The sequence below is a fragment of the Chionomys nivalis genome, chromosome 19 (assembly GCF_950005125.1).
Source record: "Chionomys nivalis chromosome 19, mChiNiv1.1, whole genome shotgun sequence".
NCBI classification, from domain to species: Eukaryota; Metazoa; Chordata; class Mammalia; order Rodentia; family Cricetidae; genus Chionomys; species Chionomys nivalis.
Genome location: NC_080104.1, coordinates 43,665,436 through 43,690,183, shown reverse-complemented (window position 1 = coordinate 43,690,183; position 24,748 = coordinate 43,665,436). Strand labels below are relative to the sequence as shown.

General features: G+C 45.2%; 1 protein-coding gene and 1 pseudogene across 1 annotated transcript in view; one reads left to right on the top strand and one right to left on the bottom strand.

Moving 5' to 3' along the window:
- The window catches only part of Mypn (myopalladin), a 79,283-nt gene that overhangs the window by 19,632 nt on the left and 34,903 nt on the right, over positions 1-24,748 (top strand). Inside the window, exons 3-6 of the mRNA XM_057751916.1 lie at positions 14,221-14,396; positions 16,449-16,500; positions 20,190-20,286; positions 21,698-21,769. Of these exons, the coding sequence (XP_057607899.1) occupies positions 14,221-14,396; positions 16,449-16,500; positions 20,190-20,286; positions 21,698-21,769 (397 nt within the window). The remainder of the gene's footprint in view (positions 1-14,220; positions 14,397-16,448; positions 16,501-20,189; positions 20,287-21,697; positions 21,770-24,748) is intronic.
- On the bottom strand, positions 22,689-23,204 carry LOC130861962 (U1 small nuclear ribonucleoprotein C-like; annotated as a pseudogene).

Sequence of the window (24,748 nt, the reverse complement as noted above, 5' to 3'; positions counted from 1 at the left end):
TCTTTTCTTTTTTTGGGGGGTGTTCCTCTGACTAACAGTCCTGGTTGGCCTGGAACTCATTTTTGTAGACCAGGTTGGCCTTGAGCTCACTAAGACCCACCTGCCTCTGCCTCCCAGGTGCTAGGATTAAAAGCGTGCGCCACCACCGCCCGGCCAGTCCTTTCTTTTTGTAAGATTTTTAAAAATAGTCTGGACATTAGCTGAACTTGGGGGAGCAGGACTGTCATCCCAACTATTTGGGAGGGTGAAGCCGAAGGATCCTGAGTTCAAGATTCGCCTGAGCTACACTGTCATTCCAGGTAAGCCTGGGCTATTTAGTTAAACCCTGTCTCAGAAAAGAGGGACTTAATGTCAAAAACATGGAATGTCAAAAGCGTGGTGTATTTTTCCATTCCCTTAGGTATCCTTTAATAAATCTGTTTGGTTTGATTTGGGTTTTAGAGTTTTTTGGAAACAGACTTTTGCAGTTCCCACTGGCTGGGAGCTCCCAGCCTGGCCTTCTCCTGTCTGGAGTCCTAGGATTACAGGACCGAGTGTGTTACTGCAAATGGAATCTAAGCTGCGTGTAACGCACTCCACGGAGCAGCCTCATTTCTGTGGGTTACCCTTATTCAGAGGTATTTCTTTTAATGAAACTATAAGCGGCATCATTTTTTAAGAATGGCTGCTGTGTTTGTCAAGTGTAGAAATGCCGTTGACTTTCACAACCTTGCTGAGTTCACAAAACGTTCTCACTGGGGAAACTCCCCTTGTTCCACAACTGCCGAATGGATGAGCGTTTAGCTATGGTTTTGCTCACATAGTCTTTCTGCCTCTGTCCTGTCGTTCCTTGCTTTCCTGTTCATCAGCATGGTGACTTTATGTAGAAATCCCATTTAGAAGACAGATGTCAGTTTTGTGAGTCTTGGCGTGTATATATACAAACTGAGGACAGCATTTCCTCCTTCGGATAATAGTGCAACCTCCTAAATATGCGGTAATAAGGCCTTGGAAGGGTCCCGTGGAAACCTAAAGTTCACATGGACCCTGACTGACAAGGAAACATCATATTCAAATCATAGAAAAGATGGCCTAGGTACTAGGTTCTCTTCTGGGCATTCTGCAGACACAGAGGGGAAAGACCCAAAAACTAGGAGAGGACCCTGGCAGTCAGCATGATTAACCTGGGAATGACATTCAGAGTATCTGTGGGGGTCAGGGCTTCCCACTCTCTCTGCCTGGGCTGAGCACCAAGCACAGCCCTGAATACAGGAGCCAAAGCAGTGAATGTGCTCTGGAGGGGCCAGGCAGTGGCCCAGATAGCTAACAATAGCCAGGAGGATTGAAGCACTTCTGGTACACAGTGTCTGCCTATCTCAAATCTCAACTGCCTCTCCCCAGTGATCACCAGAAACTATTGTCTGCTGTAATCAGAGCCGAGTCCTGAGCAGGCCAGGGTTTCAAACAGCTCAGGCGAATCAAGTTAGAGGCAGCACCCCGCCCCCCTACACACACACACTGGGGAGCAAACAGAAGAGTTCATTTTAGATGTAACCTAGCAGGGTCCAGGGACGGCTCATTTGGTGACATGATTGTTGCATAAACCTGAGGGCTTGAGTTTGGCTCCTCAGCGTAACAACCTAGGCGTGGCAGTACGCTGTGGTCCCAGGACTGGGAAGGTGGGACAAGGTGACCTTTGTCATCTGTGCACGTCACACAGGGTGCTCGCTAGCCAGCCAGACCACCCAAATCAATCTGCGAGCTTCAGGCCAATGGGAAACCCTATCCTGAATAAATAAATAAACGTAGGTAATCCCAAAGTCACGGAGAAACCCTGACGTGTAGGTAGAGAGTAACTGAGGAAGACTCTCAGTATTTGACCTTTGTCTTCCTCCTGTGCAAACATATAAGCACATGTGCACTCTCTCCTCAGCTCCCCTCCCCCAACATCGCAGACGAAACAAAGGACTAAACGACATTTTAAAACGTGTAACAGAGCCGGGCGGTGGTGGCGCACGCCTTTAATCCCAGAATTTGGGAGGCAGAGGCAGGCGGATCTCTGTGAGTTCGAGGTCAGCCTGGTCTACAAAGCAAGTTCCAGGACAGCCAGGACTGTTACACAGAGAAACCCTGTCTCGAAAAACAAAAAACCAAAACAAAAAACCAACCAAACAAAAAAACATGTAACACAGAAAGATTTCAGTACTCCAGACTGATAACAACTAAACCTGAAATCTGTCTGTTCATTCAATAACAATTCAAGGCACTCACTATATGTATCAGAAAAAGTTTCAGGGACACTGGAGGCCTTTAAGGAAAGGATTGAAATACTGCATTCAGCGAAGGAGAACAGCTAATAAGCGATAACTTTAAGAAATAAGCAAATTGTGTAGTAATTTAGACATAAAGGCAATGGGTTAAAGGAAAGAAAGTTTCTAGAAAGAAGCAATTAAAGTTTTGGGCAAATGAGCCCTGACCAAAGTAACTTACTCTTTAAAACATACAGTTTTTCATAAAACATGAAATTCAGCTGGTAGAGTGTTTCCCTGGCTTGGGTCCCCAGCAGCAGATAAACTCAAGAGGTAGAGGCGGGAGGGTCAGAAGCTCAAGGTCATCCTCAGCTCTGTAGGGAGTTAGAGGCCAATCTGAGATATAGAAACCCTGTCTCAATAAAAAATACTGGGACCAGCTGTGGTGAGGTTCATCGTAATCCCAGCATTTGGTGGGAGAAGATGGAGAACTGAGAATTGCGCATCCAAGGTCATCCCAGCCTTGGGAATTACTTTTCTCGTCTTCATTCTCCTTTATGCTATGTAAATTTAGCTAAGTGGAAAGGGATGGGCTCAGTGTCTTCATACAAAACACCTGCTTATTTGGGCTTTTCTTCAGTCACCAACTCCCACCTGGAAGAATTCTCTCAGAAGAATTCATCCTTTTTTTTTTTTTTTTTTTGAGACAGTATTTCTCTATGTAGCCCTGCCTGTCCTGGAACTCATTATGTAGATCAGGCTGGCCTCGAACTCAGAGCTCAGGGCTGACTGTCTCTGCCCTTTGAGCACTGGGATTAAAGCTGCACACACACACCCAGCTAAACTCACACATTTTAAATAACCTTTAAGCTTGGTCTGTCCTCCCACAGACACGCCGCTTACCATGAGCGGAAGCCCCATAGTCAATGGACAAGGGAGATTTAACTTGTAAATTTAGGAGTAAACAGTAAACATTAAAATCACCAAGTTATGTCACAAAAATCGAGCACAAGGCTGGGAAGACAGTTTAGTGAGCAAGGTGCTTGCCGTGCCAACATGAGACCCGAGTTCGTCGTCTAGAACGTACATAAAAATGCCAGGCTTGGCGGGGCACCCTTGTAATCCCAGTGCTGAGACAGTGGGGAGACACGGTATCCCCAAGACTCACTGACCAGCTAGTTTGGCCTAACTGGTGAACTCCAGGCTGACGTGAAAGCCTGTCTCAAAAGAGGTGGATGGCATTCCCATGAGTGATACCCAAGGGCTTGTCCTCCGACTTTCACACCTGTGCGTGCACACTCACATGCACTTATACGGGTTTTTGTTTTTTTTTTTCCGAGACAGGGTTTCTCTGTAGTTTTGAAATCTGTCCTGGGGCCGGGCGGTGGTGGCGCACGCCTTTAATCCCAGCACTTGGGAGGCAGAGGCAGGCGGATCTCTGTGAGTTCGAGGCCAGCCTGGTCTACAAGAGCTAGTTCCAGGACAGGCTCCAAAACCACAGAGAAACCCTGTCTCGAAAAACCAAAGCAAAAAAACAAAACAAAAACAAACAAACAAAAAAAAAAACAAGTGAAATCTGTCCTGGAACTTGCTCTATAGACCAGGCTGACCTCGAACTACAGAGATCTGCCTGCCTCTGCCTCCCGAGTGCTGGGATTAAAGGTGTGCCCAGCTACACACATACAGTTTCAAAGGGAGAACATAAACTGTTTTAAGATAAACATAGCTTCTAGTCCTTGATAGCTCTTGTGTTTTTCACATCCCATTAAGGAAAGAGATGTTAAGCACATAAACTTTCAAATAAATATGTAATTATGGATCCTGTGTAGGTTCTAGGGAGGAAAAGGAGCAGGCTAACAAAATAATAGAAGGTGAGATGGGGACTTTGGAAGGACCGGGGCAAGGTTAAAAGAGGACTCTGAGCAATCGCTCCTTAACAAGCACTGTTACTAGTGAGTCAGAACGGCACACTCAAATTATACTTAGAACTTGTTAACGTGCTAAAATGGCAAGTCACAATATTAACCCAAGCCATGCTTTAGCTGCACTAATAATCTAGTAGATGATACTCGGTAATGATAGGCAGGAGAGAGAGAGAGAGAGAGAGAGAGGACACTAGTTAAATATGGAAAGCATATTTCTTGAGTTTCTTCCTTCCCTGGCTTGATAGCTGGCCAAATCAGCAGGCTGGCAGGTGACTCCATTATGTAGAGGGAGGTTTGGATCTGCCCTGTTCCCCCAACCCAGTGACTCATTTCTTCTGAGTCATGAATCACGCTGGGCCACCTCCTGCCATTCTGTGAGTGTCCTAGGATTGGCCTTCCAGAAACCCGGAGTCAGTGAGAGCATCTGTCTCTACGAAAGCGTTCGCTGACCTAGGTAGCTCCGAGTCTCGAGTCTCTCCCGGGGTGGCTGCGGAGGTTATCAGCCTTCCAGAAGGCAGCCTGAGCACCCGGTTATCAGCCTTCCAGAAGGCAGCCAGAGCACTCTGGTTTCTGAGTGGATCTCAGTGTTCAAGTCAGACATAGAGGGACTGGCCTTTGGCCCTGGTGGAGGCCACCCTGGTTGAGTAAGGGTGACAAATACTTCTGACAAAGGGCTCAGGCATTCGAATCCACCCCTGTTAGCTCCCTCTGGCTACTGAATTAGACATGACTCCACTATCCTTTGGTAAGGAGGAGAAATCTTTTTTTTTTTTTTTTTGGTTTTTCGAGACAGGGTTTCTCTGTGGCTTTGAAGCCTGTCCTGGAACTAGCTCTGTAGACCAGGCTGGTCTCGAACTCACAGAGATCCGCCTGCCTCTGCCTCCCGAGTGCTGGGATTAAAGGCGTGCGCCACCACCGCCCGGCAGGAGGAGAAATCTTACCTAAAGGATTGGATGATCCTATATTGTTTATATAAAGGAAGGCATTTATTTATTTTAAAACAACTACTTATACTTGTTTTAGAAATTTTTAAAAAAAAAAACCTTGCTGCATTGCCTACAAATTCAAATGCAGACACTAGAGAGACAGCTAAGCAGCTCAGAGCACTATAACTCTTCTAGAAGACCTGGGCTAAATTCCCAGCACTCAGCAGCTCACAACCCTCTGTAACTCCCGTTTCAGGGGATCCATTACCCTCCGTGAGTACCAGGCACTCACATGGTACACAGACACACATGCAACCAAAACACCAACACACATAAAATTTAAACATGAAAGTTGAAATACTGGTCAGGCTGTGGTGGCAAACCCCTTGATGCCAGCGCTCCAGAGGCAGAGGCAGATGATTGTCTTTGAGTCTGAGGTCAGCTTGTTTACAAATTGAGTTCCACGCTAACCAGAGTTATACAGCGACAAATTACCTCCAAAACAGAAATGCAAATGTTCTAGCACAGAGTGCTTTCAATTCTCCTGCCCCTTTCCTGTTTATTCCCGTCTAAGTTTCTCACAGGGTACCAGTGCTTCTCAGTCTGATTGTTCTTAGTTGCCCTTTATAATCTTAAAGATCACTGAGGTCCAAAAGAAGGGGTTTCATTGTCTCCTCCCCCTCCTTCCTCCTCTTTTCCTCCTCCTCCTCTTCCCCTCCCCCTCCCTCTCCCCTTCCTGTGCAGGAATTGAGCTTGGGTTATCAAACATGCTAAACAAGCACTCTGTCACCGAGCTATTGTCTCCAGCCTGGAAATTTTGTTTGCGTGAGTTATAATTACATCTCATGTTAGAAAATAAAACTACAGAATGTTTCAAATATTCATTTTAAAATAACAATAATAAATATGTCCCTCCGAATAATTTGATGAAGAATAACTGTCTTCCAGGCTAGTAAGAGTGGCATGACTTCAGTTTGTGTTTGTATGCTACATATGCATAATACATATGTATGTGTGTGGTGTGTGCAGGTACACACGTGTGTGAAAACATGCGTGTGGAGGCCAAAGGTTGACACTTGCTGTTTTCCTCACTCGATTCTCCACCTTATTTTCTGAGACAGAATCTCTCACTGGACCTGGAGCTCACAGGTTTAGCTAGGCTGGCTGGCTAGTGAGCTCCAGGGATTGGCCTGTCTCTACTTCCCAGTACCAGGAGTGTGGACGCTGGTGTTGGGGTTCTAAACTCGGGTCCTCGTGTTTGCACAACAGACTCTTTAACAACCAAGCCGTCTCCCCAGCCCTGTCGCACATGTTTTCACAACTGTCTTTGATATCTAGCGTAAAGGAAGACTCTCGGCTGAAGTCACCGAATCTCCTACTGATAGGAAGCTGGAAGCAAGGGTTTCACAGACTTTTTAGGCAAAGGTTAGCCACAGTGGGAAACCCGAACCCTACCAAAGAGCTTTTGCACTCTATTGTGTTAAAACCCAGAAAACCCAGTGAGCCATTTTGAACTCCTCAGGGACAATATCTTCCATCTGTCCTTTGGAAAATGAATACAGATCTCCAAAAAGTAACATATTTCACATCTGGTATTAAAAAGAGCAGAATTCACTTGTTAAATCATGATTTCATTAAAGATTAAAAAAAACCCTTTAAGATAGTAAGAAAGCTAAACTCACTGTGGGAGACACAAAAGTTTTCTAATTTCTCCTGGAAGACACATTTTTAAAAAAAAAATCCATTAACAACAAATGCTGTTGTTTTACTTGAGATGACAAGCTTGCTTCCTTCATTTGTGAGAAAATGCCCACGGATGGTGGTGGCACACACCTTTAATCCCAGCACTTGGGAGGCAGAGGCAAGCAGATCTCTGTGAGTTCGAGGCCAGCCTGGTCTACAAGAGCCAAGAGCTAGTTCCAGGACAGGCTCCAAAGCTACAGAGAAACCCTGTCTCAAGGAAAAAAACAAAAAGAAAAGAAAAGAAAGTGCCCGTGGAATACCCACGTCTGAATATCCATAACCTGCCTATCAGTCATCCTCCCAAGCTAAAATACCACTCCATGCATGAAACAGTTTAACCTTCAATTCAAGCACAGCACAAGGACCTTCTGACATGCAGCAGAAATGCCCTAGACCACATCCCCGGCCACCACTCAGGATGTTAAAAAACATGGACTCAACTTAACTTTATTAGTTAAGACTTAATAAAAAGCTCCTGGATACAGTGGCACACACCTTTCGCTCCCGCACCTGGGAGGCAGAGGGTAACCTGGTCTACATAGTGAGTTCAAGGCTAGCCCAGACTATATATAGTGAGACCCTGCCTCCAAAGAGGTGGTGGTGGGGAGAGCTGATAAACTTTTGTTGCTTTGTCAAAGTCTGCTCTATGTGGGTATGGTGGGCCCAGCACCGCAGTCGGCTCTGACACGCTTCAGTTCATGTGGCCTAAGCACTCTGAGCTCCTTTCACTTACTGTGGCGTTTGTCTCATCAGTGTAAACGTGGGAACAAAGGGCGAATGATCTCACTTTTGTTCTCACCAAAGAGAGACGGTTTGGTTCAGCGATGTGCTTACGATGGCATTGCTCAGTATGCAGAGTAAGCTGTTTCCTGCTGGCTTCCTTGTCTGTTGGCAACAGCTTAGCATCCCTACCGTAAGCCAGCGCCCTTCCTTTTCTTTTAACGTCGCCTCGATATAGTGTCACATTGCTTATCAGAAAGTATTTAGTGTTTGCTTCCTTATTCCTGGGAAATTGTTCTTCACTCCAGCCTTATGAGGTAGAAGAGTTTTCCTTTGTTTACACAGCACCCCACTGTTATCAGGGAATTGGCTCCAGCACCCTGTGGATACCAACATCTATGATGCTCAAGTCCCCTATATAAAACTGTATTTTATTTATTGGTTGCCTATGATAAATACATATTGTCCTAGATCTTTTTCTCTTTGAGGGCATGGTGTTTGGGGCTAAACTCAAGGTCTCATGTGTGGCAGGCAGTCACCTGGCTACTGAGCTATGACCCCAGACCTTCCCATGGACTTTAAATTGCATCTAGATGACATGAGCAGGGAGGGTTACATCTCTAGGGTTGGGGGAACAGAAGCTAACTGAACAGATGTGGCATGAAAGCAGGGGTGGGGAGGCATCTGTCAGGGAGAGGAAAGGGAGCTACAGAGGGAGATGGGGGTGCCATGGTGGGAGAAGAACATAGCAATATAAAGTAGGATGTCACATTGTGTGTGAAGAGGCCCTAGTGAAACCCCTGACGCTGGTTACTAACTTAAAAATAAATCTTTTAGGGCCAGGAGGTGGGTGGTGTTGCACACCTTTAATCCCAGCACTTGGGAGGCAGAGGCAGGCGGATCTCTGTGAGTTCCAGGCCAGCCTGGTCTACAGGAGCTAGTTCCAGGACATGCTCCAAAGCTACAGAGAAACCCTGTCTCAAAACCACCCCCAAAATAAGCAAATAAATAAATAAACGAATGAATTTTAGCCATACACCTTTATTCCCAGCATTTCAGAGGCAGAGGCAGGCAGGTCTCTATGAGTTCTAGGCCAGCCGGGTCTACAGAGTGAGTTCCAGGACAGCCAAGACTGTTACAGAGAAAACCCTATCTTGAAAACCAAAATAAATAAACAAATAGAATTTAAAGCCTCGGTGTGATGGCGCATATCTTTAATTCGATACCTTGGGAAGCAGAGTCAGGTGGATCTCTGAGTTTGAAGACAGTCCAGTCTACACAGTACATTACAGGCTTGCTGGGAATACAGTGAGACCCTGTGTTAAAAAAAAAAAAAGAATTACAGGTGGTGGTGGTGCATGCCTTTAATCCCAGTACTTGGGGGGCAGAGTCAGGTGGATCCCTGTGAGTTCAAGACCAGCCTGGTCTATAAAGTGAGTTCTAGGACAGCCAGGGCTGTTACACAGAGAAACTCCGTCTCAAAAACCCAAATAAATAAGTAAACAAATACATAAATAAGGTATGTGTGTGTGTGTGTGTGTGTGTGTATGTGGCCCCCAAGAGGGTTTAGCTGGTGTAAGGGTTCTTGCTACAAAGCCTGAGGATCAAACTTTATCCCCACATGATGGAAGAAAAGAACCAAGTCCTACAAGTTGTCCTCTGACCTCTACACAGGCACACACAAAAATAAATACATGTAATAAAAAGGTAAATACATAAGGAAGAGAAGACCTAATATAATAAATGCCATAATAGTAGTTGTTGTATATCGTTGGGAAAACCCTAACCCACAAAGTCTGTGCATCTCAAAGCAAATATGGCTCCCTCCCCTGAATTCATGGCATCCTCGGTTCCACCTTCTTGTCCTTCACAGGTCGACTCTTCATTTTCTCCTAATTCCTGTTGACCCGGCTCTCAGTGGTGGTGATTTTGTCCCTTCTTGCTTGAATGTGAAATAAATTTGTCTTGATTCAGTCTGGGAAATTTCATAACAGCCTGGTCTATTCAGCTAAGCCCTTCCCTTCATTTTCCCCTAGATAAATCCCTCCTGAAGCCCCCGCTGTCTCTCGCTCCCTTCTGGGTCGGCTCCCATCTGGGTCGGCTGCTTGCTCACCCTGCAGCAAGGGCTGGCTCCTCAGCTGAGGGGCAGTGACCTGGGGAGGAGACTCGTTTTCCACATGTGTGACCTTTCCCCCTGTTTTACACCCCACCTCCTCTTCCCTGTTGTCAGCAATCTCCTGCTGCAGGGCCCAGGTTCCTGGGGTTTGGCTGTATGGACATGTCTTTCACAGACATCACCAAGGAAGTGCTTGGTTTGCAACTCTGGACTGGCCTGCTCCTGTAGGTGCTATCTTCCCACAGAGCCTGAAGGCTGCTGTCTGCGCCCTGTTCCTTCTCATTCTTTTATTTATTTATTTTTTTTTTTTGTAGCTTTGTGCCTTTTAAAGCTCTTTTATCCTGTGGCCTCAGCATTCAGGAGGATGGGGAACTCAAGGTCATCCTTGTCCACACATCAAGTTTTGAAACCGGCCTTGGCTACAAGAGACTGTCCCAACACTCCCAAACTGGAAAAAAAAAATCCCTTTTGTTTCATTTTATGGGTGATACACGACAAATGTGCTCAATGTGCAGTGTTTAATTGAAAGCCCAGTATTTCTACCTCTTTCAGATTCGCTCACAGCCACTCCCTGTAGTCTGGGTTAGTTCTGGGAGCTTCAGGAACCTGTCTGGGCAGCTGCAGGTCCCGTGTCTTCTGCCTAGAGACAGGCAGGGAATCTACCGAGGCCAACAAATACTCACAAACCATTAACTAGGAAGGTTTCCCATCATCTGGTGGCTCAAGAAGTCTATCAACACTTAATTTAATTTCCAACAATTAATTAATTTTCTGAGTACCTACCATGCACCAGGGCGCTACTGGAGGTGATGGGATCGTGGTGGTAAGGCAGACTGATGAAGTCCGCTTGTGGGCTTTAAAATGTGTGGAGGGAGAACAAACAGTGGCAGTGTAAGTTTATAAAATCTCAAATGGTAGGGAATGCTGAGAGGATGGCAAATGAAGTTGCTGTGGTTTGGATATAAAAGTACCCCATGGGCTTATGTATTAAATGGTCATCCAGCTCCCCATGCTGAAAGTTAGAAACTTTCAGAAGTAGGCCCAGTTGGAGGGAGTAGGTTGTTTAGAGGGGGAGGAGGTTAGAAGGTGACACCTAATGCTAACTCCTGGCCTTGCTCTCTCTGCTTCCTGTCTGTCATGAAGTGAGCCTCTTCTGACTCATGTTTCTGCTGCCAGAATGTTCGGCCCAAGTGCATGGGTTTAAGTAACGAAGGACTAAGCCCCCTGAAACTGTGAGCCAAGATAAACCCTTCCTCCTTTATGCTGCTATCTAACGTATTCTGGTCACAGCTACACAAAGTGACGAATGCCTGGGTTAGCAGGATGTAGTGAGTAAAGAGGCCACACTAGAAAGGGTCTGGGAAGCCTCTCCCAGAAGGTGACATCGGTGCAGTCCTCTTACTTAGCGAGACTTATTTTTGTGAAGATCTGGGGCAGATATTAGGGATCACAAAAGTCCCACAGTGGAATCAGTTGTGGGAGTGTATATCTGTAATCCCAGCACTCAGTAGGGCCAAAAGTCTAAAGTCAGCCTGGGCTACAGAACAAGTTTCAGGCCAACCTGGGGTACCTAGTAAGATCTTGTCTCAGGGGCCTACAGGAAGATGATTCAGCTGATAAAGGCACCTGCTACCAAACTTAGACGTTCTGAGTTTGTTTGTTTGTTTCACACACCAATCCCAGTTCATGACCTGATCTTAAACCCCTGGAACCTACCTAGTGTCGGAGAGAACTGACTCCCTCAAGTTGTCCTCTGGCTGCCACACGCATGCTGTGGCAGAAATACTCCCCCATGTAATATGTTAACTAATATAATAAGACCTCCTTATCAGTTAAAAACTAAACAAAAAGAATCCATGGTAGAGAAGGGCTCAGTGCACTCACAGAATAGAAAGGCCAATGCCTGACGCTGAGGGGTGAGATGAGAGAGAGAGAGAGAGAGAGAGAGAGAGAGAGAGAGAGAGAGAGAGAGAGAAAGCAGACAGCTGCACTGACCTCTGCAGAGGCAGACCTCTCCTTGTGGAGGCAGAATTCTACGAGTTTACAATCCAGTGAAATTAGTGAGACAAACAGAATTTCAAAACAGAGACCCAAAGAAGATTCTATATCACCAAAACTGTCACAACATAAGATAGCTCGTTTCTTAAAGGTGCAATTAGAAACAGGCTGTCCATGGGGGTAAGTGTAGCCGTGTGTGGGAGGTGATATCTGAGCCAAATGGCGATGGGTGAGTTATATTTATAGGTGCAGAAAAAACAGAGGAAGAGGGTAAGAACCTGGACGGAGGTTTGGATACCGGGGTGACCGTAATGAGTTTAATGCAGGTGCGGAGAACAGTTTGGTTGTGAAAAGTAGGTAAACAGATGTGATTTCTAGAGTGAGCCTCCGAATCCTGCTTCGTCAAGTGGTGGGAGGGAGGGGTTAAGCTACTTGGGGGTTAAACATGTCTTAGAATCCCGTCTACACTGACACCCGGTGCTTCTTCTCATCCTCATTTTGGAGCTGCCGCGTTCTGTTGTGTGACTGCATCTTGGAGAACAGCGACCTGATGACAGACAGTTAGCTTGTTTCTGATGGATGGCTTGCTATCTCAACAAGTAGCTAGCATGTTTATCCATTTGGTATGACTTCAAGTCTCTCTGTACATTGTTTCCAATAAGGTGGTTCCAAGAATAAAATGTATCTGTAATTTTAGCATCACTTCCAGAGTCCTTTGGTAAGAATGATACTATCTTTCATTGTCACTAATATATATGAGAGGAACCAATAGATTTTCCCAAAACTGTTATGTGAAAAATTTTGTTTCTGTTTAATTTCAGTGTTCATTTTTCTCATCATGCACTTCCACATTTTAAGTATTTTTCTTTTTTTAAAGATACATGTTTTTTAAAATTATGTATATGTGTCTGTGCATGTGAATGCAGGTACTTGTGGAGGGCAGAAGAGGGTGTTGGGTCCCCTGGGGCTGGGGTATTTACATACAGTTATGAGCCACTTGATATGGATGCTGGGATCGAACCACAGTCCACTGCAAGAGCAACATGCACTCTTAACCACTGGACCATCTCTCCACCCCCTAAATAGCCCATATCTTATTTTGTATAAACTTTTTGCACCCCCCAACAAAAAAAAAAAAACATATAAAAGGTTCTAACTTGAACTAGATGGGGGTGGCACAGACCCTTAATCCCAACACTCCGGAGACAGAGGCAGGTGGATCTCTGTGAGATCGAGGCCAGCCTGGTCTACAAGAGCTAGTTCCAGGACAGACACCAAAGGTACAGAGAAACCCTGTGTCTCAACCCCTCCCCCCAAAGGTTCTAACTTTAAGTATATAGAATTAAAATAAGAGATCAGTCAGGCGTGTGGCCCACACTTTTAACCCAGCACTCAGGAGGCAGAAGCGGGTAGATATCTCAGTTTGAGGCCAGCCTGGTCTTAGTGAGTTCCAGGACAGCCAGGGCTATACAGAGAAACCTGTCTCAAACAAACAAACAAACAAACAAACAAACCTTGCATCATTCATAGAAACATTTAGCTTGGGCTATTAGCTATGGCTAGGCCAGTCCTGGAAGAAGTAGTGATAAAGGGGTTAATTTTCTTACAATGTCAGACACAGCGGCAGTGCATCTGATATCGTAAACATTTAGTACCTTTTTGGTGCTCTCTAGAGAAGATAAGGTAGCCTTTGGTGCATACTCAAAAATGTGGAATAAATTAACATCTGCATCACAGTCCTAGCTTTGTGATCAATAGTGTCTTGTTTGTCAACATCTCTCAGTTGTATATAATTCTTAAAAAAAAATTGTGTATATGCTGAGCAGTGGTGGTGCACATCTTTAATCCCAGCACTTGGGAGGCAGAGACAGGCGGATCTCTCTGAGTTCGAGGCCAGCCTGGTCTACAGAGCTAGTTCCAGGCCAGGCTTCAAAGCTACAGAGAAACCCTGTCTCAGAAAACCAAAACCAAAACCAAACGTGTGTGTGTGTGTGTGTGTGTGTGTGTGGTTTTGTGCAGGAGTGCAGTGCCCGTGGAGGATAGAAAGCATCAGATCCCCTGGAGCCGGGATCCCCAGGGGCTGTAAGCTCCCTGACCTGAACGCTTGGAACTAAACTCAGCTACTCTGCCAACACAGTAGGAACTCAACCTCTGAGCTAACTCGCCAGTGTAATTTCCAATAGGAGTTCCTTTTCAATTTATGGAGTAATTTATCAGTGTGCAACTTCTCACTGTTACAACCAAATAATACCAAGACAAAGGATTGTTAATATTCTTGACTCAAAGCTTGTCCGTTTCCTGCTCAGAAAATATCTGGAGCCATCTCTGCTATTGAGTCTTTGATGTTATTTAGTTTTGTTTGTTTGGTTTGGTGTGTGGCGTTTGTCCTTGTTTTGAGGCAGGGTCTGCCAGTTACTGAGTAGCCTAGGATGGCCTTGAACTTGTGATTCTGCTACCTCCGCCTCCCCACCACACCCCAGGATTGGGATTACAGGTAAATTACACCACGCCTGGAGACTTTTCTCTTCTGCTTGTGTCGGAAGGCCATGTTCTCCTCCTTCCAGGTGGTATTGTGAAGGCAAAGAGCTCGAAAATTCCCCAGACATCCACATCGTGCAGGCTGGAAACCTGCACTCACTGACCATCGCCGAAGCCTTTGAGGAGGACACAGGACGATACTCGTGCTTTGCTTCCAACATCTACGGGACAGACTCAACTTCTGCTGAGATTTACATAGAAGGTACGGCTACATGCTTCTGAGGCCTGACATACACTATCAAAGTATAAGTATGTGTAATTAGATACACATTTGATGAGGTTCTATTCTATCCATCTAGACACTGGGGATAATAGACTCAAGTAGACAAAGGTCTTTAGATCGATGATATGTTGATTTGCATTATAATGGTAGAAACTGCAGACGAATGAGATAAATGATGGTAAGAAACAGCATCACAAAAGAAATAGAGGGGCTGGAGAGATGGCTCAGAGGTTAAGAGCATTGCCTGCTCTTCCAAAGGTCCTGAGTTCAATTCCCAGCAACCACATAGTGGCTTACAACCATCTGTAATGGGGTCTGGTGCCCTCTTCTGGCCTGCAGGCATACACACAGACAGAATATTGTATACCTAATAAATAAATATTAAAAAGAAAAAGAAATAGAAAATAGTGTGTGTGTATGTGTGTGTGTATGTGTGTGTGTATGTGTGTGTGTTGTAAGTTTTGATTGGGTGACCTAATGTCACTAACCGAGTGGCATTTGAAGGGAGACCTGGAGGGAGTGGAGGTCATAGGAAAGTCAAGGGAACTCTACTTCAGGCAGAGAAATCAGCAAATGCAGCAGCCCAGAGGTGAGAGAGCCCCAGTCCAGAGGTAGAGATGAGCCAGTGTGTTGGACCAGCGAGATGCTCATACTAAATATAAAAGCCTGGAACCTGAGTTTGATCACTGGTATCCACAGTGGAAGGACAGAACCAATTCCCAAATTGTCGCTTGACCTCCATGCTTGCCTACAGACACACACGCTAATAATAGTAAGAATAATAAACAAAACAACTTACAATAAAATGAGAAGCGTTGAGCTCGTGTGGCCAGAGTAGAGCAAGCAAGAATAAAGTAATAGGAAATGAAGCCTGAAGTTCAAGATGAGGGGGAGGGGGAGGGAGGCAGGTGAGCCGATTCTAAGTCTTCATCAGTCATTGCAAGGGCTTTGCTTCAGAGTAACAAAGGAAACTCTGGAAGGTTCTAAGCAGAGACACAGCATGGTCTGACTTACCCTCACTGCTGGTTAAGGATATACACTCCGAGAGTCGGGCATAGAAGTCTGGCGACCACTTGAATCATTTGGGGTGGTGTTTGCAACAGTACCAAGCATGAAAGCATGAATAATTTTTGAGGAGAAATCAATTTGTAGTTCTCGGCTATCTGTTAAGCTTTCGCTCCTATTTGCTTCGTCCTCTGAGTTTTAGCTGGAGGATCTTTCTCTAGTACTTTTTCTTGCCTATACAATGGCTTACATAAGCCTTGCCTCCAGCGCTTACATATCGAGTGATCATGGACTAAACACTAATTTGCCAAGAAGACTGAAAGGTCAAATGGTCTCATCCCTCCCTATCTCTGATCATTTCCACAGAACCAAGCACATAGTGAACATTCAACAGACATTTAGTGAAGAAATACATTCATAGAAATGTGTCCCATGTTTTTAACCTCAAGTCTTTGGAGTACAATAAACACCTCCAGGTTTACCTCTACTGTATATGCCTGGAATTTCCGATCCGGAGAAATAAATCTAGGACCTGGTAGGAGAACTGAGATTGGATCCCTATTGGCTTGCTTTTCCACTCTGGCATCTGGACATCGAACACTCCCACTCCCAAGATGGAGGATGACTTGTTAATATTAGGGCAGGACGGAAGAGCACCCGCCTACACTTGCAGTGTTTGGAATCCGGAATAATCCCCCCTTTCACCCACTCTGTGTGGGCTTATGAGCACCAGGGAATGCCTGCAAAAACTGCGCTGTTAGTCCAAAGTTCTTAGCAGGTGTTTTACACTCTGGAATTTAGAACGTGGCCCTGTGTGTTTGAATTGTACCACTCACTGGCACACGTCCCTGATCGACTCCTTTCGATTCTTAGGTCTGCTTCCTTCTATGACAGATAGATGTTTGTGGGAGGAGCCACTGGGTTCCTTCCTGAGCCTAAGATTCCTTTTCAGAGCTTCAAATGCCTAGGAATTTGTTTACTAGATTATCATCTTTAAAATCCCATCTTTTGTTTTCATTTCTCTAGGAGTTTCTTCCTCTGACTCAGAAGGGGACCCTAACAAAGAAGAGATGAATCGGTAATTTTATAGCCTAAACATCCTCGGGCCCCAGGAGAACCCCTAATTAATGTCTAGAACTTGAAGCAGGTGGTTCCACGGTCGGTCCTAACATCATTAAAAAAAAAAAACCATATATATGTACATACATATGGGCAGATTTGGGGAAGACTCAATTTGTTTTTGCTTAAATCCTGCCCAGCAGATTAATTTGAATCTTCCTGATACTTAAAAAATGAAATGACACTTAGGAAATATTATCATGGTTTTGTCTACAGGATTAGAAACTATAACCCAATAACTTTTTTTTTTTTTTTTGGTTTTTCGAGACGGGGTTTCTCTGTGGTTTTGGAGCCTGTCCTGGAACTAGCTCTGTAGACCAGGCTGGTCTCGAACTCACAGAGATCCGCCTGCCTCTGCCTCCCGAGTGCTGGGATTAAAGGCGTGCGCCACCACCGCCCGGCCCCCAATAACTTTTAAAATACGTTTTAAAATAGTACCTATAAAGCTAGGTATGGTGAAATATACCTGTAATTGCGACACTTGGGAGGCTGAGACAGGAGGATTGCCATGAATTTCAGACAATATAAATGTCTTGGCAAGTTATAGCTTTTTTGCTAAACAGTGGTACTGAGTGAAGTTTTATCTATGCAGTTATTACAGTTTTGATGTACCCCTGCTATAGCCCAGGCACTGTGTTGGATCCAGTGGGCATGGAGAAAAATCACAGGCTTCCTGCCTGTTTGAGATTTAAGGTCTGGTCAAGGGATGTGTACAAGAAGTATGGCAAGAAAGGGGCAAGGGTAATGAGATGCTGTGGGGTACGGCCATGGGTAGGCTGTGCAGGACTTGGATGAGTACCCCATCAGTCAAGCAAGAAAGGCTTCGAGCTGTGGGACCACCCTACCCTCCCCACAGAGGGGAGGCTCTGGGCGGGGAGAAATCACATCTTAGTCCTCAAACGTTCTGCGCATCTACCCCTGTAATAACTCACTGTTTGCTCTTGTAAGCATTCTAACATTATAAGTAAAGGATTTATTTCTCTTTCCCCTTTTACCCCTTTCTACCATCATTCTCAAGGCCTTTGTCCCATTCCTCTTCCTTGGGTCTGTGTGCTATCACTTTCTTAAAGGCCCTTCCTTCTGCCTCTCTTTTATACTTGGAAGTGCTACCACTTATCCTCAAACAGATCATTCTGGTCTCATCATGCTCCTGGCTTAGAAAAGATTGTCTGAGGACAGGCGGTGGTGGCGCACGCCTTTAACCCCAGCACTCGAGAGGCAGAAGCAGGTGGATCTCCGTGAGTTTAAGGCCAGCCTGGCCTACAGAGAGAGTTTCAGGACAGCCAAGGGCACATAGAGAAACCTGTCTCAAACAAAACAAAACAAGCTGAAACAAACAGATAAAAACTAAAAAAGATTATCTGTAGAAAATTAAAATCAAACATGAAACAAATAACATTTTTTGAAAATCTTCACGTGGCCTCCCTACAAAGCTGTCCTCAGGAGAATGTCAACTAGGCTGCCCTCTGTCCCCTCTACATCAGGCTCTCCAAGTGGCCGGCACCTCATTCAAACAGCACAGCAATTCACTTTCAGCTGTTCCTTTAAATCGTGCACCTTGTGGGATTTCCTGTTGCGAAATTCCTACTCATGGTCCACACCCAGTCCGAATGATTCCTCTCCGGATTCCATAGTAAACGCCTGTTCAGCCATGTGATCATTGCACCTCTTTTGGGGGCCCCCGGGTCCTGTTACAAAGGCTGATGGGTACGAGTGTTGATCTACAAGTTTCAATAAGTAGAAGAGATCTCATGTATTCATTTGCTTTACTTGTTACCGCAAAGATTTTAGCTTCAGTTGTACACAACAGCGACCAAATTAACTGACTTAAGCAACACTGGTGTTCATTTCTCATTTACATCCAGATCAGGATTCGTCTGGCAAACAGGCTTCTCAGTCTACTGGGTACCAGCATGGGACATCATAGGTCTCCTGTGGCCAGATCTGTGGCCACTTCCCTCATGCTAACACGCGGTCCCATCTCCTTAGTAAGAAAGGAAAGCGTGAAGGACACACCCACCCTCCTTTTGCGTCATCTCTCTTAAGCCGCACACATCACCTCGCTCATGGCCCAGGTCCAGGAAGTCATCCTAGGGACACACCCAGCCACAGCGAAGGTTAAGAAATTCTCTTTGTGTGGAGCAGCTGTGTGGGAAACCAAGTGACGCTCCTGTCTTAGAGGGAAACACGCGGTGGAGACGATAGCCCATGGGATTTCGCTCCTTAGAGCACATGCTGCCTGTTGGGGGGGCGTCATTCTGTGTCCTCATGACCTCCTTGGCTATGTAGGGATCCCACAGGCACCCATACTGAGCATGGAGAAACAAGGACATGCTAGTCTTCTGATGAGAGTTAGCTCTTTAACCCTCCTAACAGACTGACGGGCTGTGAGTGGCTGTTTACCCATTGTAGAGATGAAGAAACTGAGAGGCAACTCCAGACCAAAGAAAGGGCAGCCTCCTGTCAGTGACCGCGGGTCTCCACGGGCCACAGGTGGAAGGCCTGTGGTCGAGATCTTGAGGGCCCTTTAAACCCAACGCTTACTATTTCCCAGTGCTCTTTGGGACGACCAGAGTCTTCCACCGAGAGGACTGCCTTTCCCTCCGCCTTAGGCTGTCTCTCTCACCAGGTTCTCTGGCTAGATCCTCAGACCTCTATCTTCCTCACAAAACTAATTTTCCTTCTGCCTCCCTCTCAAGAGTACTTCCTGGTTTAACACTCTTAAGTTAAATTGTATAAATTTGAAGAGCAAAATCCCAGACACAATGATTTATAAAGCGAGCCGGGCGGTGGTGGCGCACGCCTTTAATCCCAGCACTTGGGAGGCAGAGACAGGCGGATCTCTGTGAGTTCGAGACCAGCCTGGTCTACAAGAGCTAGTGCCAGGACAGGCTCCAAAACCACAGAGAAACCCTGTCTCGAAAAACAAAAAACAAAAAAAACAAAAAAAAAAAAAATGATTTATAAAGCCTAGCCTCTTTTTTTTCTTCCTTGCTCAAAATGGAAAGGGGAGGAGCTAGGGACGTAGCTCAGTTGATGGAGCGTTTGCCCAGTATGCACAAAGTCCTGAATCTGATCCCCAGTACCGCATAAAACAGGCATGGTGGCTCACGCCTATAATCGGAGCACTCAGAAGGGTCAGACATTCAAAGTCCCCCTCAGCTACATAGCCAGTCTGAGGCCAGCAGAAAGAAAGACAGACAGACAGACAGACAGACAGAGAAATTTAGTGGGCAGACATTTAATCTCAGCACTTGGGAAGCAGAGGCAAGTGGATCACTGTGGCTTCAAGGCCAGCCTGGCCTACAAAGTGAAACCCTGTCTCAAAAGAGAAAGGAAAAAAATAAAGGAGAGTGCAGGAAGGGAAAGAAGAAAAGAAAAAAAGAAATGAGAAGTACAATAGAGAAAGTAGCAGCAAAATAGATCTTCGGAAATTGTCTCCAGCCTATACTGTGACCGTCACTGGTGAATCTCAGGTCACTGTAGATATGTCTGAATGCGTAGCAACGAAACGTTGGTGGAAACTTATAGAATACCGTCAAAGACTTGCTATAGCCAACAGCAAGCAATGCTGACATTCCTGGCTTTGCTGACTTTCACAAGCAGTTCTAGTTCTGTGTTATAATCTGTATTTTAATGATTTCTCAGAATCCAGAAGCCAAATGAGTTGTCATCTCCTCCCACTACCTCTGCAGCCATTCCTCCAGTAGCCCAAGGCCAGCCCAGAGTGTCCACCGTCCAGCAGGTACGAATCTAGGTTGAGTGCAAGTGACCATGACCGCCTTGCGTGGCAAGGTCATGCCCGCTGCTGTAATTGATCATTAAGTAATCGCTTTGTCCTTCAACTGCATGAGCTCATTGCTTCTCATGGCTTTGGGAACCTGGTCTCCTCCTTGGGAAAACAACATAGGAAAAGAGATGTTTGACAAGTTGGTATCTGACAACCCCATTTTATAAAAAGTGCCGATCATATGTGAACCAATGGGTGTACATATTAACTTCATTTCATGAAAAATGAAATAATTCTACTTCCTAAGACAAAAAGGAAGTAGTTTTTCTTTTTTCAAAAAAGAGTAAAGACTCATATCTTTCCAGTTGATGATAGTGTTTATTATAAAACGCTCTGTATAGAAGCATATTAAGTAAAAACTTTAATGCGGTTGACAGTTGCATGCCTGGGGCAGACTGAGGGGCCATTGGCAGTGGCACCAGGTTTTATCCCTACTGCATGTACTGGCTTTTGGGGATCCTATTCTCTTTGGATGGATACCTTGCTCAGTCTAGACATAGTAGGGAGGGCCTTGGGCCTTCCCCAAAGCAATGTGCCTTACCCTCTCTGAGAAGTGGATGGGGGTGGAATGGGGGTGTGTGTGGAGAGAATGGGAGGAGGAGGAGAGGGAGTGGGAACTTAGATTGGTATGTTTTTAATAAATTAAAAAAACAAAAACAAACAAACAAAAAACTTTAATCAGAACTGGAGAGACGGCTCAGTGGTTAAGATGAAGTGGGCAGCTCAAAATTAACCCTAATTCTGGTTCCTAGGGATCCAGCTGCCCCTTCTGGCATCCATGGGCACCTGCAGGCATATGCACAAACAGAGATACATACCTACACATATAATTAAAATTAAAATAAAATCTTAAAAAAACCGTCAACTTTAGTCACCCTATCCTCAGATGAATCTCCTGTCAATAGTAATAATTGCTAGGAGAGACTTCCAGGCATTTCCTGCTCATGTATACATGTACTTTAAAACATGAAATTATACTTTCTAAATGTATTTGCTGCATTCAATAATAATCTAAACAAATACATTTTGATATATTTTGAGAATTACTTATCTAACTTTGAGTCCAAGTCCCTTGGTTTATAAACAATGATTTGTGTAGCTCCAGGGACTTGAGCCCTCTTCAGATTAGGGCTAGTTACCTGGACCACGGGGGTGGGGAAAGTGTAATCTTATAGCCAGCCTGACCTAGGAAGAAATGCAATCGGTTCAGTCTACAATCTCAAGTCTATGATTTGTGAATTTAGAAAACACTGGTCTTTTGATTTAAAATTAATTTTATATAACGAAGTCTGTAGATTCGTTATCTCAGTCTATCCATGCAGCAGCCCTGGTGACAATGAACGTGTTGTTGGTTCTCTTCTTACAGTGTCAGAGTCCCACCAACTATTTGCAAGGACTGGATGGAAAGCCTATCATTGCGGCTCCAGTGTTTACAAAGGTAATCAAGTAAGACTGCTTTCTTTCTGCCAGGGCTTGAAACACCAGGGAATCCAGACAAAGGGCCTGAGATCCTCTGATTTTATCTCAGGATTCGTCTTTTGGAAGTACAGTGTAGGATTTAAGGGTTTCTGTGTTTTGGTCGTTTCTATGGCATCATGTCTAGCCCCAGGCTTATTTATTTATTTATTTATTTATTTATTTATTTATTTAAATTATTTATTTATTTATTATGTCTGTGTGCATACCTGCCGGCCGGAAGAGGGCACCAGACCCTATTACAGATGGTTGTGAGCCACCATGTGGTTGCTGGGAATTGAACTCAGGACCTTTGGAAGAGCAGGCGATGCTCTTAACCTCTGAGCCATCTCTCCAGCCCCCATTATTTATTTTATTTTACTTTTTGAGATGGTATCTCATGTATCCCAGGCTGGCCTTGAACTTGCTATGTAATTTAAGATAATCTTGAACCCCTGCTGCTCTTTCTCTCAACCTCTTGAGTGCTGGGATTACAGATGTATACAGCTACAACCATTTTATTCGTTGCTGGGAATTGAACTCAGGTCAGAGCCTTGTGTGTACTAGGCAAGTAGCTCCGCCAGTTAAGCTAGCGACATCCCCAGCCCCTCTTTTCTGTTTTTTCCATCCTTCCTTCTTTTTTTTTTTTTTCTGAGACAAGGTTTCTCTATGTAGCCCTGGCTGTTCTAGAACCCACTCTGTAGACCAGGCTGGCCTTGAACACATACAGATCCGCCTGCCTCTGCCTCCTGACTGCTGGGATCAAAGGTGTGCGCCACCACGGCCCGGCTGCAAACTACCTTGCCATGCCACCTCTCTCCTCCAGAACTCTCCTCTTGGTTAGGAAGGGGAAAGCCCTTCCTTGTCATGTAGCTAGAAGACACTGAGGCTCAGCACCGAGATCACCTGGTGAAACAGAACAAGAAATCCAAAACCGACAAAGAGCTTTTCTGCTCTAATCTGGCTGTCATGTCAGGTAGAGTGGGTACCATCATCGGGCGAGCAGGAGGTCTCATTGTTGGCGGCCCAGGCATCACGGGCACGTGGCCTCCCATGGGTGGCCTCTTTCCAGGAGCAGGAGGGCCACTCATTGGCATCCAGGGAAAGCCTCCCATGTGGGGTGCAGGCCTCTTGCCAGGGCAAGGAGGACCCAAGAGACCGGGGGGTGGGGGGTGGGGTGGGGGGGGGAGGTGGGATCATGGCCCTGCAGGAGGAGGAGGAGCAGAGAGAGGACCTGGAGGCATCTTTCCTTTTTGAAGTGCAGCTGTTGTTTCCTCTGTCAGGCTCCAGGTCTGCTCCTCCATCCGTTTCTAGTATTAGTCTGCAATGTTCGCTTTGTGTTTCCGACCACTGCCGTGTCTTCCTCACAGATCACGTGTAAGAGACACCTCACAGCCCTCACAATAAAACTTAGGCATGTTGTTCCTCAGGCCATTGGCTCCCCGGTTCCTCATTGCCCCAAGTCTCAGATTTCTAATGGCAGTTCTTGTCGCGAGGGAAGTGTACTCCCCGCTAACCACTCCGACCTTTATGCTATTCTAGAGGTTGATAAACAGTCACTCTGGACTCAGGTGACAAGGCGCCAGCTACTTGTTCTTCTGGAGATGTATCCTGACTTTCAGGAGGATCTGGTTGTGGGACTGGTCTTTGGTGCTCAAGGAAATAGAGCTAAGTCATTTTAGGAGATTTAACATAAAGCCTGGATTAGGACAAAGAGCTCGTTCTTCTGTTCCTTGGTATTAGCAGCTATAGAGTCACCAAATTTTGAATCACACGGTCTTTGTATTTTGAACTTGAAAATTCAGCTAGAGATTTTCATTTACAAAGGGAAAATCCAAGGAAGGGTCAGAGAGATTAAACTAAAATTCAGTCAACATCGCAGGACTAGTTAATGGTAGAATCAGGAGGAGAAACAAGTTTTCCCGCTTCTAAGAAGATGATTCTTCTGTGTGCAGCGCACACTGTTGCTCAAGACGATGAGTTCAAAGGTTAAAAAAAAAATAAGTCGCACTGGATTTTTTTCACGTTATAAAGATCAAATGTAACATCTTCGTGATGTTCTTCTTAGTATGAACAGCACGTGTAAGCCCAAAGAGATTTTTTTTTTATTCTATAGAGAAATAATCACTTGAGCCATGGATATTAGATGTACCTGATCTTGTTCTCCAAGGGCCATTGATAATGTCCGGGAACACTTTGGCTGCCACACGAGAAGGCTGTGCTAATGGCATTTGGAGATGTTGTTGAGCACAGTACAGCACCCAGGGTGCCAGCCCCCCACAGCAAAGAATCATCTAACGCTACATCTCTAGACTGCCCAAGATGGGGAGCCTGATTTCAAGAAAAAAGCAGAAAATCTGGGCTTTTCTAGCGGCAGTGATACTCTCGATGGATGACAACTGCCCTAGAAGGGGGGCCGGCCATGTTGGATGAGATCGTCCAAACTGGCTTCCCCAAATCCATCACAGTCTAGAGTGGTCCCTGTTTGCTCGTTTCCATGTTGATCAGGTGCATTTCCTGATGTGAATAAGGTATCTCTTTATTTTTTAGATTTATTTAATAGTCTGCCTCTGGTGTTTTAGCCTCACTATTGTAAAAGACTGGAGGCAGGAAAATATCATGTTATGATTTAGTGGATACAAGATTCTGAAGAGGAATTGTGCATGGACTCTGTGTGTGTGTGTGTGTGTGTGTGTATGTGTGACTGTGTGTGTCTGTGTGTGTATCAGTGTGCCTGTGTGTGTTTATTGGTGTGCTCATGTGTGTATCTGTGTCTGTGCATGTGTGTCTGTTGTGTGTGTTACAGTTAGTAGATATATTTTTGTCATTTCTTATTTTTTTAAGATTTATTTATTTAATGTACGCTGGTGTTTTGCCTGTATATACTCTGTGTGAGGGTGTTGGATCCCCTAGAACTAGAATTACAGACAGTTGTGAGCTGCCATGTGGGTGCTGGGAATTG